This window comes from Musa acuminata, chromosome BXJ3-2 (assembly GCF_036884655.1).
Source record: "Musa acuminata AAA Group cultivar baxijiao chromosome BXJ3-2, Cavendish_Baxijiao_AAA, whole genome shotgun sequence".
Taxonomy (NCBI): domain Eukaryota; kingdom Viridiplantae; phylum Streptophyta; class Magnoliopsida; order Zingiberales; family Musaceae; genus Musa; species Musa acuminata.
This window is the reverse complement of record NC_088350.1, coordinates 27,880,761-27,894,206: the sequence shown is the minus strand read 5'-3', so window position 1 is coordinate 27,894,206 and position 13,446 is coordinate 27,880,761. Positions and strand designations below refer to the sequence as shown.

Sequence of the window (13,446 nt, the reverse complement as noted above, 5' to 3'; positions counted from 1 at the left end):
TATAAGTGAAATTTATGAATTAAATAAAATCAAGATGGATCTATTGTCAGATACAAAGTATATCTAGTGGTCAAAGGGTTTCATAACAACCAAGTGTTGATTCATAAAGACTTTTAATCCAATTATTCAATTGATGATAATTTGACTTATCCTAAGTTTGATTTTTATTTAAGGTTAATATGTATGCCAACTAGATATTAACAATGTTTTCTTATAACGGATCTTAATTGAAGATTTTTTTTATACGATAACCCTTTTCTTCAACTATCCTCATTATGCAAATCATATTTATAAAATATAAAAAGCTATTTATTGACTTTGTCAAACTCCAAAAGCGTGGTATACCGAATTTGGTTTTTTTTTTTTTTGTTATTAGATTTCATCAACTCAAAGTCTGATGTTTTTTTATTTCTACGATAAAAAAAAAATTATATATCTATTGGTTTATGTAGAAGACATTATCATCATATCTAATAATTTCATAGAGATTTAATTGATTCAATTTTTGGAAGAAGAAATGCATGCAGATAGATGAAAAGTTGGTAAAATCCATATGTTTGTTAAGTGCGCACCACGGCAAGAAGTGATGAACTGCAGACTTTTTGAGCTCCAAGATGGACCTCAAACAGACTATGGTAGAGGAATGAATCCAGTGATGTATGTTTTCCGCCATAACGATCTTATTCATCGAACACCTTCCAACCAAGGACGAAGAACCGCCATAAAGATATTATTCATCAAACACCTTCCAGCATCAAGTACAAGTGCGCATCACAAAAGAAGAAGAAGGCGAGTTTATTCTCAGACCGAGTTGTGCAATGATGATGCAGAAAACACTCCACTCCAGTGGTTCTAACTCTTCACCAACTGATGAATGTTGACGGGGTTGGCGAACAATGGCGGTCCATAGAGTGCCAGCTGAGCCATCGTTTTGTGCAAAGCTTGGGTGGGGTGACTCCGGTCCCAGAAGGCGTATTGGCTACGGTTGCTGCAGTATGTGGAGTTCGGCAGGCAGGCAGACTCGGCGTTCAACCTCCCACCTCCACAGCACGCAGCTTTGATCTCTGTAAACCCTGGAGATAGCAGCATCATCAGGTTAACTGCTCGCAGGAAAAGATAAATGGTGAAAGTGACAATTTTCTGCGAGATGCATACTCACCATATTTTTGGGGATCAGAGAAGATTTGGGTGAACATTTCATATAAGTCTCCGAACGAGTACTGGAATCCCTTCAATGACATGCTGAGGTCCTTCAGGAGAGCCTTTGTGGCAGTCTTGAAGCGTAGACAAAGATCATTTAAATCTTCGTTGCAGCCATACGAAGAAATTGCGACTCTGACCATCGGAACACACCCAATCGGTGGAACACCCAGGACTGCAAATTTTCGTGCTCCGAGATCATATAGCCTCTGCCATAATTATAACTTCAGTCAGCGTTTATGATAATTATGACTTGCGATTTAGTGTTCTCACGTGAGCTCTTTACTTGCTTGTAACATATAGGATATATAATAGAGAGAGCGAGAGGGTGAGAGGAGACCTCTATTTGATGCTTGAACTTGTCGAGTAGAAGAACGACGACTTCATCCTTCTGAGTGCTGTTTCCTGGACTGAGAAGAGAATACAGCGGGTAGATGTCATTGCTCCCAACGATCAAGTGAACGAGAGACTTCTCCAGGAAGACAGCAGCAGACTTATTCCCTAATCTTTCCGTGTGGTTCGCCGCAACCTGCTCGAAGTCTTCAATCTGTGTCGCCATGGCGATCACATCTCCGCCCTGCCACCATCAGGTCATCAAAGACAGTCACTGACAGTAGTCCACAACACCGTATCAATCTCATCACCGAAGACTTAACTGTGGTATCGAGAATCCCTGCCCCACCAGATGCGAAGTTTACTCCTCTCAGCATCTGATTCCCATTGGAAAGAGAAAGGAAAGGTGGCGGGCTCATCGCTAAGCCTACTGCTTTGGCTTTAAGCAGCGCGAAGCAAACAAGTTAGAATAAGCGGAGGAAAACACTGCAGCGTCGACATTAGAACTGAAGTAATGCATACCGACGTAATCGGCGTAGTTGAAGCCATTGGTGAACCTCCCGGTGGGAGTTCGTCCAGGGTAATCGATTCCCCAGGGAGGGAAGTTGACCTTCGGTGCATCGCTGGGCAAGAAGTTGTTGTTCCCGACGTCGACGGTGGAGTCTCCGAACACAAAGACCGCAGGTGAAACTGCAGCTGTCGTTAGCGTGGAGAGAGCAGCCAAGAACAAGTTGAGGAGGAGGAAGGTGGTCGTCTTCTTCGCCATCGGCAACGAGCTTAAGGTTGTGATTCCCCACATGGCTCGTACCAGCTATATACACACATACACACAATTTGGAGAAGAAATCGCTTCTATTCCAAGTTACATGTTGGTCAAAATTGACACGTGCTTTGACTGTGACGTTGATTTAATTGTCGTGCAGGAATTGTCGTGGTTGTTGTTCCGTTCTGTTCCACATAATAATGAGTGTGGAATTGGCCGAGTTGCTTCTGAGACCAAAATGATCTTATTATGATGGTATATGTAGCTTCTTAAATGACCATTAAATAAGCGATATTCGATGAGCTAAATGTAGCGTGTATAATTTGATTATTTTATGTAAACTCTTCATCTTTCGTTATCTCATTCATACCAATATTTCCAAAACTAATATGAAATTAAGATCGTCAGATTTTACCTGCATAATCCCTCTTTTTAGATCATATTTAGCTCATTAGAAAGCATCGAATTTTGGATGTGAATACACATTAGCACAAGAGACACCAACTAAGAGTCGGAGTCATCCAACCATATCAAATCAATGGTTGCGGCAACAAGATCTATCATGTGGAAGATTCAAAAGAAGAATCCTGTGAGCAGATCAAGACAGACATGCGATGTTTAGGTAGATAGATAACACGTCAAAAATCACAAACTTGGTCAAAAGTCCGCAATGTTGATTGTTTGATTGAGACATTGTCCAATAAAAAATAAAAAAAACTGAAGACTAACATTACCTGTCAAGACAAAAAAAAAGACTCACATGTTAAGTAAAACTTATCATAGATGATTACTTTCTTTTAAAATATGTAAATTTTTTATGCATTCAAAACATATTTTTAAAATATATATAAATTTCAAATACTTTCCTTTTGCTTACACAAAAACCTAAACGTTACATGCACCTCAAAATCATGAGTTATTAGTATAAAATACTCGAATACCAAATTTTTCATCATGCTTATACAGTTTACAGAAATATTTGTTTCATATATATTTCAAATCATGTCATCTTACTAATACTTTTTAAAATTAAATATATATTTATAATAAAAAAATATAAATATAACTAATGTCGCATAAAGCATAGATAACCATTTACTTTTCATAGATCATAGATGAGCATAAATATAACTAACGATTATAAGTATAAGTCTAACTAAAATATTAAAATAAAAATCGTAGTAATATTGATGGCTACAATAATATTATATCCTACTAGTAAGTCTTAAAACTATGTTCAACCCATGTGATATAGATAACACATATCTTCGGCCTAAAGAACTAGTTTATGAAACATATCGTTAATTTATAACCTCATTGGTATGATTTAGATCATAATCATATTAATTATATAATTAATATATTACGAAAAATAACATATTAATTGTATTTTTACAAAACTAAAGGTATAATAATTTTTTTTTGCATATCTTTTCAAAATTAATGTAATCGTATATCATTTTTCTAGTCCTTTCAAATATAATGCTTAACATTCATATGAATTATGAAAAGATAGCTTAAAAATGCTTATAAAACAATAACAAAGTTCAAATCATATGCTTTTGACATTTAAATTCTTTTATAATAATTTTAGATAATATATAAATCATTTCTATTCATAAATATTAAACACATGCATTAATAGTTTTAGAAACAAACTAGATGGAGTCATTGGATTGATCATATATTTTCGTTATCACATACATAAAAATATAAATATCTTTCCTTTCCTATTCTTATTTTCTAAAACAGTCATTTTTTCTCATTTTATTTCCTACATAATATAAATATTTAATTAACTAAGAATATTAAAATTCATCTAACTATAATCCAAAATATAAATCTAATTAATAAAAATTTAAGAAAATTTAAAATCATACCTAATGTAATTTTCTTGAGTTTGATCTAAATCTAATTGATATGTGAACAATTCCTCAAAACATATTTCTTAAAATTTTATTTTATTTTCTTTTTCTTTTTCTTCTCCTCTTCCTTTCTTTCTCTTCACCTCGCTCACACCGGAGATATCTTCCTCCTTTTTTTCTTTCTTTTCTTTCCATTCTCCTCCTATTCTCCTTCTTTCCTTTCCCTTCTCTTTTTCTCCTCTGTTCTCGCAGCCGACGCCATCTCCCAGTCTTTTCTCTCTCTCTCTCTCTTCCCCCTTTTCCCCCTTGTGTCTTTTCGTCCCGTCTCTTGATCTAAAATTAAGCGTATTTTTTACAATTTACTCCCTGTTATATCTTTATTTACAATCAGCTCCTTTTCTAAAATTAAGCTTGGATGTACGTACCACGAACAATTGTAGCTTAGTGCTCGAAAGATACCAAAATGAGAACTCAGGCCCCAAACAAAACTGATTCTTGGGAAAACGATAGACTTAAACATGGGATAATAAATTTATATTTTTATATGATTTAATATCTAATTAATTTATGGTCTTAGGATATTTGAGTGTCTGATTTAGATTTTTTTTTTCAAAATCTATATAAATACATATTAGCTCAGTGAATAATATTATCCCTTTTATAATAATTTTTAATTTTTTTATAATCATAGCCTTTTTGCTTCGAGCAACTCTTTTTTTTTTTATTATCTACTAATTTGTTGACTATTGTTATTCTTTTTTCTTGATCTCCTTGTTAACTCTTAATTTTTATTTTTTGCTTTTGAATTCTAATATTGCACGGAGGACAAAGACGTGTGACTCCTCCCTATTTTAATATCTCATTATTTTCTTTCAACTTTTAAATCAAAGAGAATTATAATTTATTATGATGCTTGTCTTAGTAATAAAAGTCATATATTATCATTTATAATATCTTCCATATCCTACTCAAAACCACTTAAAATTATTCACACTGATGTTTGAGAGACTATCCTAACCACTTCCTTTGGTAATTTTAGATTTTATATCATTTTAATATATGACTTTACTAAATATATATGACTATATCCTCTTAAAAATAAATTTGAAGTCATCACAATCTTTACTCATTTTAGAAATGTAGTCAAAAAATTTTTATAATCTACCATTAAAATAATTTACTATGATGGAGGAGATGTATACCAAACTCTAATAACTTGCCTCTTATCATATGGTAGAAAATATCGTAACCATCGTACTCACATCAACTAGTTAACTATGTTGAACGAAAACACTGACATATAGTTGAAACCAGTCTTACCCTCTTACACTAAGTCTCTATGCTGTTAACCCTTTGGTCAGTAACATTTTAAACCTTAAAATGCAGTCTACCTCATTAACTCTTAATTTTTATTTTTTGCTTTTGAATTCTAGTGTTGCACCGAGGACAAAGACGTGTGACTCCTCCTTACTTTTAACAATAGCTAATTTCTTATTATTCTCTTTCAACTTTTAAATCAAAGAGAATTATAACTATGTTTATCTTACTAATAAAAATCATAGACTACCTTTTATAACATCTTCCATATCCTACTCAAAACCACTTAAAATTATTCACATTGATGTTGAGGTACTATCCTAATCACTTCCTTTGATAATTTTAGATTTTATATCATTTTAATATATTACTTTACTAAATATATTTGACTATATCCTCTTAAAAATAAATTTGAAGTCATCATAATCTTTACTCGTTTTAGAAAGATAGTTGAGAATTTTTTATAGTCTACTATTAAAATAATTTACTATGATGGAGGAGATGTATATCAAACTCTAACAACTTGCTTCTTATTATATGGTAGAAAATATCTCAAGTAACCATCATACACATATCAACTAGTTAACTATGCCGAATGAAAACATCGACATATAGTTGAAACCGGTCTTATCCTCTTACACTAAGTCTCTATGCTACTAACCCTTTGGTAAGTAATATTTTAAACCGTGATTTACCTTATTAATCGTATGCTCACTCTAATTCTATAACTTCAATTATCATTTAAAAAATTATTTCATAAAACTTCAAACTTTCAAAAACTTAAAAGTATTTGGTTATTTATGTTATCCGTGGTTGTGCCCCAATATTTCACATAAGTTAAAATCAAGATCCAAGCTTTGTATTTTCATTAAGTATCCCCTTAAACATAATGTTTTTTGGTATTATGATCCCCAAATTCGAAAGGTCTTTGTATCATATCATATTATTTTTATGAATATATTTTCCTTCCGAAATCTTACTCCTTTAACATGTGAGCCATTACAACAATCATCCATCATTGGATTTATATAAGTACACCTCTCACCACATCAATTATTAATTTTTCTCATGACCTATACTCCCTTATTACTCTAGTTTCACAACACTTCACCTCCTCTATAACTTCTTTATCTATCTTTCCACCAACTCACTTTGTAATACATAATAAAACAATGCTCATAGCACCATAAATGATATATTTGTTCTCTCATCGACCACGTAACATCGAAGTGCATCAACCTAATCTAGTACGTATTACTAACTCTTCACCAATTCTCATACTTTCAATACACTCAATAATAGCACCCAACCTAGACATCACATGATAATACAGTTCAAAAATGATATCTTCAAATTATGTCAAATCTTTAAACTTCATGCTACCACAACTCTTCACCTAAGCCTATTGAACCCATAATTATCACCCAAGTCCAAATAGTTTTACACTAGCGTAAAATTATATGTAACGAATATGATGTCCTTTTCCTAATGCCACATAGACCCTTGTACTATCAGGTATAAGTGAATCTTACGAATTAAGTAAAATCTAAATGGATTTATTGTCAGATACAAAGTATATCTAGTAGTCAAAAGATTTCGTAACAACCAAGTGTTGATTCATAAAGGCTTTTAGTCCAGTTATTCAATTGATGATAATTTGACTTATCCCAAGTTTGATTCTTATTTAAGGCTAGTATGTATGCCAACTAGATGTTAACAATGATTTCTTAAAAGGGATCTTAATTAAAGATTTTTTTTATACGATAACCCTTTTCCTTCATCCATCCTTAATATTCAAATCATGTTTATAAACTATAAAAAGTTATTTATTAACTTTGTCAAACTCCAAAAGTTTGGCATACCGAACTTAGGCTTTTTTTTTGTTAGTAGACTTCATCAACTCAAAGCGATTTTTTTTATTTTTATGATAATAAAAAAATGTATTTTATATATATATTGGTTTATGTAGAAGACATTATCATCGTATCTAATAAATTCATAAAGATTAAGTAATTAATACAATTTTTGGAAGAAGAAATGCATGCAGATAGATGAAAAGTTGGTAAAATCGATATGTTTGTTAAGTGCGCACCACGGCAAGAAGTGATGAACTGCAGACTTTTTGAGCTCCAAGATGGACCTCAAACAGACTATGGGAGAGGAATGAATCCAGTGATGTATGTTTTCCGCCATAACGATCTTATTCATCGAACACCTTCCAACCTCAAGGACAACTACATTTCACAAAAGAAGAAGAATCGACCCTTGTACTATCAGGTATAAGTGAAATTTATGAATTAAATAAAATCAAGATGGATCTATTGTCAGATACAAAGTATATCTAGTGGTCAAAGGGTTTCATAACAACCAAGTGTTGATTCATAAAGACTTTTAATCCAATTATTCAATTGATGATAATTTGACTTATCCTAAGTTTGATTTTTATTTAAGGTTAATATGTATGCCAACTAGATATTAACAATGTTTTCTTATAACGGATCTTAATTGAAGATTTTTTTTATACGATAACCCTTTTCTTCAACTATCCTCATTATGCAAATCATATTTATAAAATATAAAAAGCTATTTATTGACTTTGTCAAACTCCAAAAGCGTGGTATACCGAATTTGGTTTTTTTTTTTTTTGTTATTAGATTTCATCAACTCAAAGTCTGATGTTTTTTTATTTCTACGATAAAAAAAAAATTATATATCTATTGGTTTATGTAGAAGACATTATCATCATATCTAATAATTTCATAGAGATTTAATTGATTCAATTTTTGGAAGAAGAAATGCATGCAGATAGATGAAAAGTTGGTAAAATCCATATGTTTGTTAAGTGCGCACCACGGCAAGAAGTGATGAACTGCAGACTTTTTGAGCTCCAAGATGGACCTCAAACAGACTATGGTAGAGGAATGAATCCAGTGATGTATGTTTTCCGCCATAACGATCTTATTCATCGAACACCTTCCAACCAAGGACGAAGAACCGCCATAAAGATATTATTCATCAAACACCTTCCAGCATCAAGTACAAGTGCGCATCACAAAAGAAGAAGAAGGCGAGTTTATTCTCAGACCGAGTTGTGCAATGATGATGCAGAAAACACTCCACTCCAGTGGTTCTAACTCTTCACCAACTGATGAATGTTGACGGGGTTGGCGAACAATGGCGGTCCATAGAGTGCCAGCTGAGCCATCGTTTTGTGCAAAGCTTGGGTGGGGTGACTCCGGTCCCAGAAGGCGTATTGGCTACGGTTGCTGCAGTATGTGGAGTTCGGCAGGCAGGCAGACTCGGCGTTCAACCTCCCACCTCCACAGCACGCAGCTTTGATCTCTGTAAACCCTGGAGATAGCAGCATCATCAGGTTAACTGCTCGCAGGAAAAGATAAATGGTGAAAGTGACAATTTTCTGCGAGATGCATACTCACCATATTTTTGGGGATCAGAGAAGATTTGGGTGAACATTTCATATAAGTCTCCGAACGAGTACTGGAATCCCTTCAATGACATGCTGAGGTCCTTCAGGAGAGCCTTTGTGGCAGTCTTGAAGCGTAGACAAAGATCATTTAAATCTTCGTTGCAGCCATACGAAGAAATTGCGACTCTGACCATCGGAACACACCCAATCGGTGGAACACCCAGGACTGCAAATTTTCGTGCTCCGAGATCATATAGCCTCTGCCATAATTATAACTTCAGTCAGCGTTTATGATAATTATGACTTGCGATTTAGTGTTCTCACGTGAGCTCTTTACTTGCTTGTAACATATAGGATATATAATAGAGAGAGCGAGAGGGTGAGAGGAGACCTCTATTTGATGCTTGAACTTGTCGAGTAGAAGAACGACGACTTCATCCTTCTGAGTGCTGTTTCCTGGACTGAGAAGAGAATACAGCGGGTAGATGTCATTGCTCCCAACGATCAAGTGAACGAGAGACTTCTCCAGGAAGACAGCAGCAGACTTATTCCCTAATCTTTCCGTGTGGTTCGCCGCAACCTGCTCGAAGTCTTCAATCTGTGTCGCCATGGCGATCACATCTCCGCCCTGCCACCATCAGGTCATCAAAGACAGTCACTGACAGTAGTCCACAACACCGTATCAATCTCATCACCGAAGACTTAACTGTGGTATCGAGAATCCCTGCCCCACCAGATGCGAAGTTTACTCCTCTCAGCATCTGATTCCCATTGGAAAGAGAAAGGAAAGGTGGCGGGCTCATCGCTAAGCCTACTGCTTTGGCTTTAAGCAGCGCGAAGCAAACAAGTTAGAATAAGCGGAGGAAAACACTGCAGCGTCGACATTAGAACTGAAGTAATGCATACCGACGTAATCGGCGTAGTTGAAGCCATTGGTGAACCTCCCGGTGGGAGTTCGTCCAGGGTAATCGATTCCCCAGGGAGGGAAGTTGACCTTCGGTGCATCGCTGGGCAAGAAGTTGTTGTTCCCGACGTCGACGGTGGAGTCTCCGAACACAAAGACCGCAGGTGAAACTGCAGCTGTCGTTAGCGTGGAGAGAGCAGCCAAGAACAAGTTGAGGAGGAGGAAGGTGGTCGTCTTCTTCGCCATCGGCAACGAGCTTAAGGTTGTGATTCCCCACATGGCTCGTACCAGCTATATACACACATACACACAATTTGGAGAAGAAATCGCTTCTATTCCAAGTTACATGTTGGTCAAAATTGACACGTGCTTTGACTGTGACGTTGATTTAATTGTCGTGCAGGAATTGTCGTGGTTGTTGTTCCGTTCTGTTCCACATAATAATGAGTGTGGAATTGGCCGAGTTGCTTCTGAGACCAAAATGATCTTATTATGATGGTATATGTAGCTTCTTAAATGACCATTAAATAAGCGATATTCGATGAGCTAAATGTAGCGTGTATAATTTGATTATTTTATGTAAACTCTTCATCTTTCGTTATCTCATTCATACCAATATTTCCAAAACTAATATGAAATTAAGATCGTCAGATTTTACCTGCATAATCCCTCTTTTTAGATCATATTTAGCTCATTAGAAAGCATCGAATTTTGGATGTGAATACACATTAGCACAAGAGACACCAACTAAGAGTCGGAGTCATCCAACCATATCAAATCAATGGTTGCGGCAACAAGATCTATCATGTGGAAGATTCAAAAGAAGAATCCTGTGAGCAGATCAAGACAGACATGCGATGTTTAGGTAGATAGATAACACGTCAAAAATCACAAACTTGGTCAAAAGTCCGCAATGTTGATTGTTTGATTGAGACATTGTCCAATAAAAAATAAAAAAAACTGAAGACTAACATTACCTGTCAAGACAAAAAAAAAGACTCACATGTTAAGTAAAACTTATCATAGATGATTACTTTCTTTTAAAATATGTAAATTTTTTATGCATTCAAAACATATTTTTAAAATATATATAAATTTCAAATACTTTCCTTTTGCTTACACAAAAACCTAAACGTTACATGCACCTCAAAATCATGAGTTATTAGTATAAAATACTCGAATACCAAATTTTTCATCATGCTTATACAGTTTACAGAAATATTTGTTTCATATATATTTCAAATCATGTCATCTTACTAATACTTTTTAAAATTAAATATATATTTATAATAAAAAAATATAAATATAACTAATGTCGCATAAAGCATAGATAACCATTTACTTTTCATAGATCATAGATGAGCATAAATATAACTAACGATTATAAGTATAAGTCTAACTAAAATATTAAAATAAAAATCGTAGTAATATTGATGGCTACAATAATATTATATCCTACTAGTAAGTCTTAAAACTATGTTCAACCCATGTGATATAGATAACACATATCTTCGGCCTAAAGAACTAGTTTATGAAACATATCGTTAATTTATAACCTCATTGGTATGATTTAGATCATAATCATATTAATTATATAATTAATATATTACGAAAAATAACATATTAATTGTATTTTTACAAAACTAAAGGTATAATAATTTTTTTTTGCATATCTTTTCAAAATTAATGTAATCGTATATCATTTTTCTAGTCCTTTCAAATATAATGCTTAACATTCATATGAATTATGAAAAGATAGCTTAAAAATGCTTATAAAACAATAACAAAGTTCAAATCATATGCTTTTGACATTTAAATTCTTTTATAATAATTTTAGATAATATATAAATCATTTCTATTCATAAATATTAAACACATGCATTAATAGTTTTAGAAACAAACTAGATGGAGTCATTGGATTGATCATATATTTTCGTTATCACATACATAAAAATATAAATATCTTTCCTTTCCTATTCTTATTTTCTAAAACAGTCATTTTTTCTCATTTTATTTCCTACATAATATAAATATTTAATTAACTAAGAATATTAAAATTCATCTAACTATAATCCAAAATATAAATCTAATTAATAAAAATTTAAGAAAATTTAAAATCATACCTAATGTAATTTTCTTGAGTTTGATCTAAATCTAATTGATATGTGAACAATTCCTCAAAACATATTTCTTAAAATTTTATTTTATTTTCTTTTTCTTTTTCTTCTCCTCTTCCTTTCTTTCTCTTCACCTCGCTCACACCGGAGATATCTTCCTCCTTTTTTTCTTTCTTTTCTTTCCATTCTCCTCCTATTCTCCTTCTTTCCTTTCCCTTCTCTTTTTCTCCTCTGTTCTCGCAGCCGACGCCATCTCCCAGTCTTTTCTCTCTCTCTCTCTCTTCCCCCTTTTCCCCCTTGTGTCTTTTCGTCCCGTCTCTTGATCTAAAATTAAGCGTATTTTTTACAATTTACTCCCTGTTATATCTTTATTTACAATCAGCTCCTTTTCTAAAATTAAGCTTGGATGTACGTACCACGAACAATTGTAGCTTAGTACTCGAAAGATACCAAAATGAGAACTCAGGCCCCAAACAAAACTGATTCTTGGGAAAACGATAGACTTAAACATGGGATAATAAATTTATATTTTTATATGATTTAATATCTAATTAATTTATGGTCTTAGGATATTTGAGTGTCTGATTTAGATTTTTTTTTTCAAAATCTATATAAATACATATTAGCTCAGTGAATAATATTATCCCTTTTATAATAATTTTTAATTTTTTTATAATCATAGCCTTTTTGCTTCGAGCAACTCTCTTTTTTTTTATTATCTACTAATTTGTTGACTATTGTTATTCTTTTTTCTTGATCTCCTTGTTAACTCTTAATTTTTATTTTTTGCTTTTGAATTCTAATATTGCACGGAGGACAAAGACGTGTGACTCCTCCCTATTTTAATATCTCATTATTTTCTTTCAACTTTTAAATCAAAGAGAATTATAATTTATTATGATGCTTGTCTTAGTAATAAAAGTCATATATTATCATTTATAATATCTTCCATATCCTACTCAAAACCACTTAAAATTATTCACACTGATGTTTGAGAGACTATCCTAACCACTTCCTTTGGTAATTTTAGATTTTATATCATTTTAATATATGACTTTACTAAATATATATGACTATATCCTCTTAAAAATAAATTTGAAGTCATCACAATCTTTACTCATTTTAGAAATGTAGTCAAAAAATTTTTATAATCTACCATTAAAATAATTTACTATGATGGAGGAGATGTATACCAAACTCTAATAACTTGCCTCTTATCATATGGTAGAAAATATCGTAACCATCGTACTCACATCAACTAGTTAACTATGTTGAACGAAAACACTGACATATAGTTGAAACCAGTCTTACCCTCTTACACTAAGTCTCTATGCTGTTAACCCTTTGGTCAGTAACATTTTAAACCTTAAAATGCAGTCTACCTCATTAACTCTTAATTTTTATTTTTTGCTTTTGAATTCTAGTGTTGCACCGAGGACAAAGACGTGTGACTCCTCCTTACTTTTAACAATAGCTAATTTCTTATTATTCTCTTTCAACTTTTAAATCAAAGAGAATTA

General features: G+C 33.1%; 2 protein-coding genes across 2 annotated transcripts; both read right to left on the bottom strand.

Moving 5' to 3' along the window:
* Positions 1-696: 696 nt before the first annotated feature.
* On the bottom strand, positions 697-2,322 carry LOC135631094 (GDSL esterase/lipase At5g55050-like). The gene is made up of 5 exons (XM_065138497.1): positions 2,056-2,322; positions 1,857-1,972; positions 1,541-1,777; positions 1,160-1,409; positions 697-1,073 (listed from the first exon to the last, which is right to left on the bottom strand). The coding sequence occupies exons 1-5, from the start codon at positions 2,297-2,299 to the stop codon at positions 853-855; spliced, it is 1,068 nt and encodes a 355-aa protein (XP_064994569.1). The 5' UTR covers positions 2,300-2,322; the 3' UTR covers positions 697-852.
* Positions 2,323-8,452: 6,130 nt separating this feature from the next.
* On the bottom strand, positions 8,453-10,077 carry LOC135631102 (GDSL esterase/lipase At5g55050-like). The gene is made up of 5 exons (XM_065138512.1): positions 9,812-10,077; positions 9,613-9,728; positions 9,297-9,533; positions 8,916-9,165; positions 8,453-8,829 (listed from the first exon to the last, which is right to left on the bottom strand). The coding sequence occupies exons 1-5, from the start codon at positions 10,053-10,055 to the stop codon at positions 8,609-8,611; spliced, it is 1,068 nt and encodes a 355-aa protein (XP_064994584.1). The 5' UTR covers positions 10,056-10,077; the 3' UTR covers positions 8,453-8,608.
* Between the last annotated feature and the right edge of the window lie 3,369 nt (positions 10,078-13,446).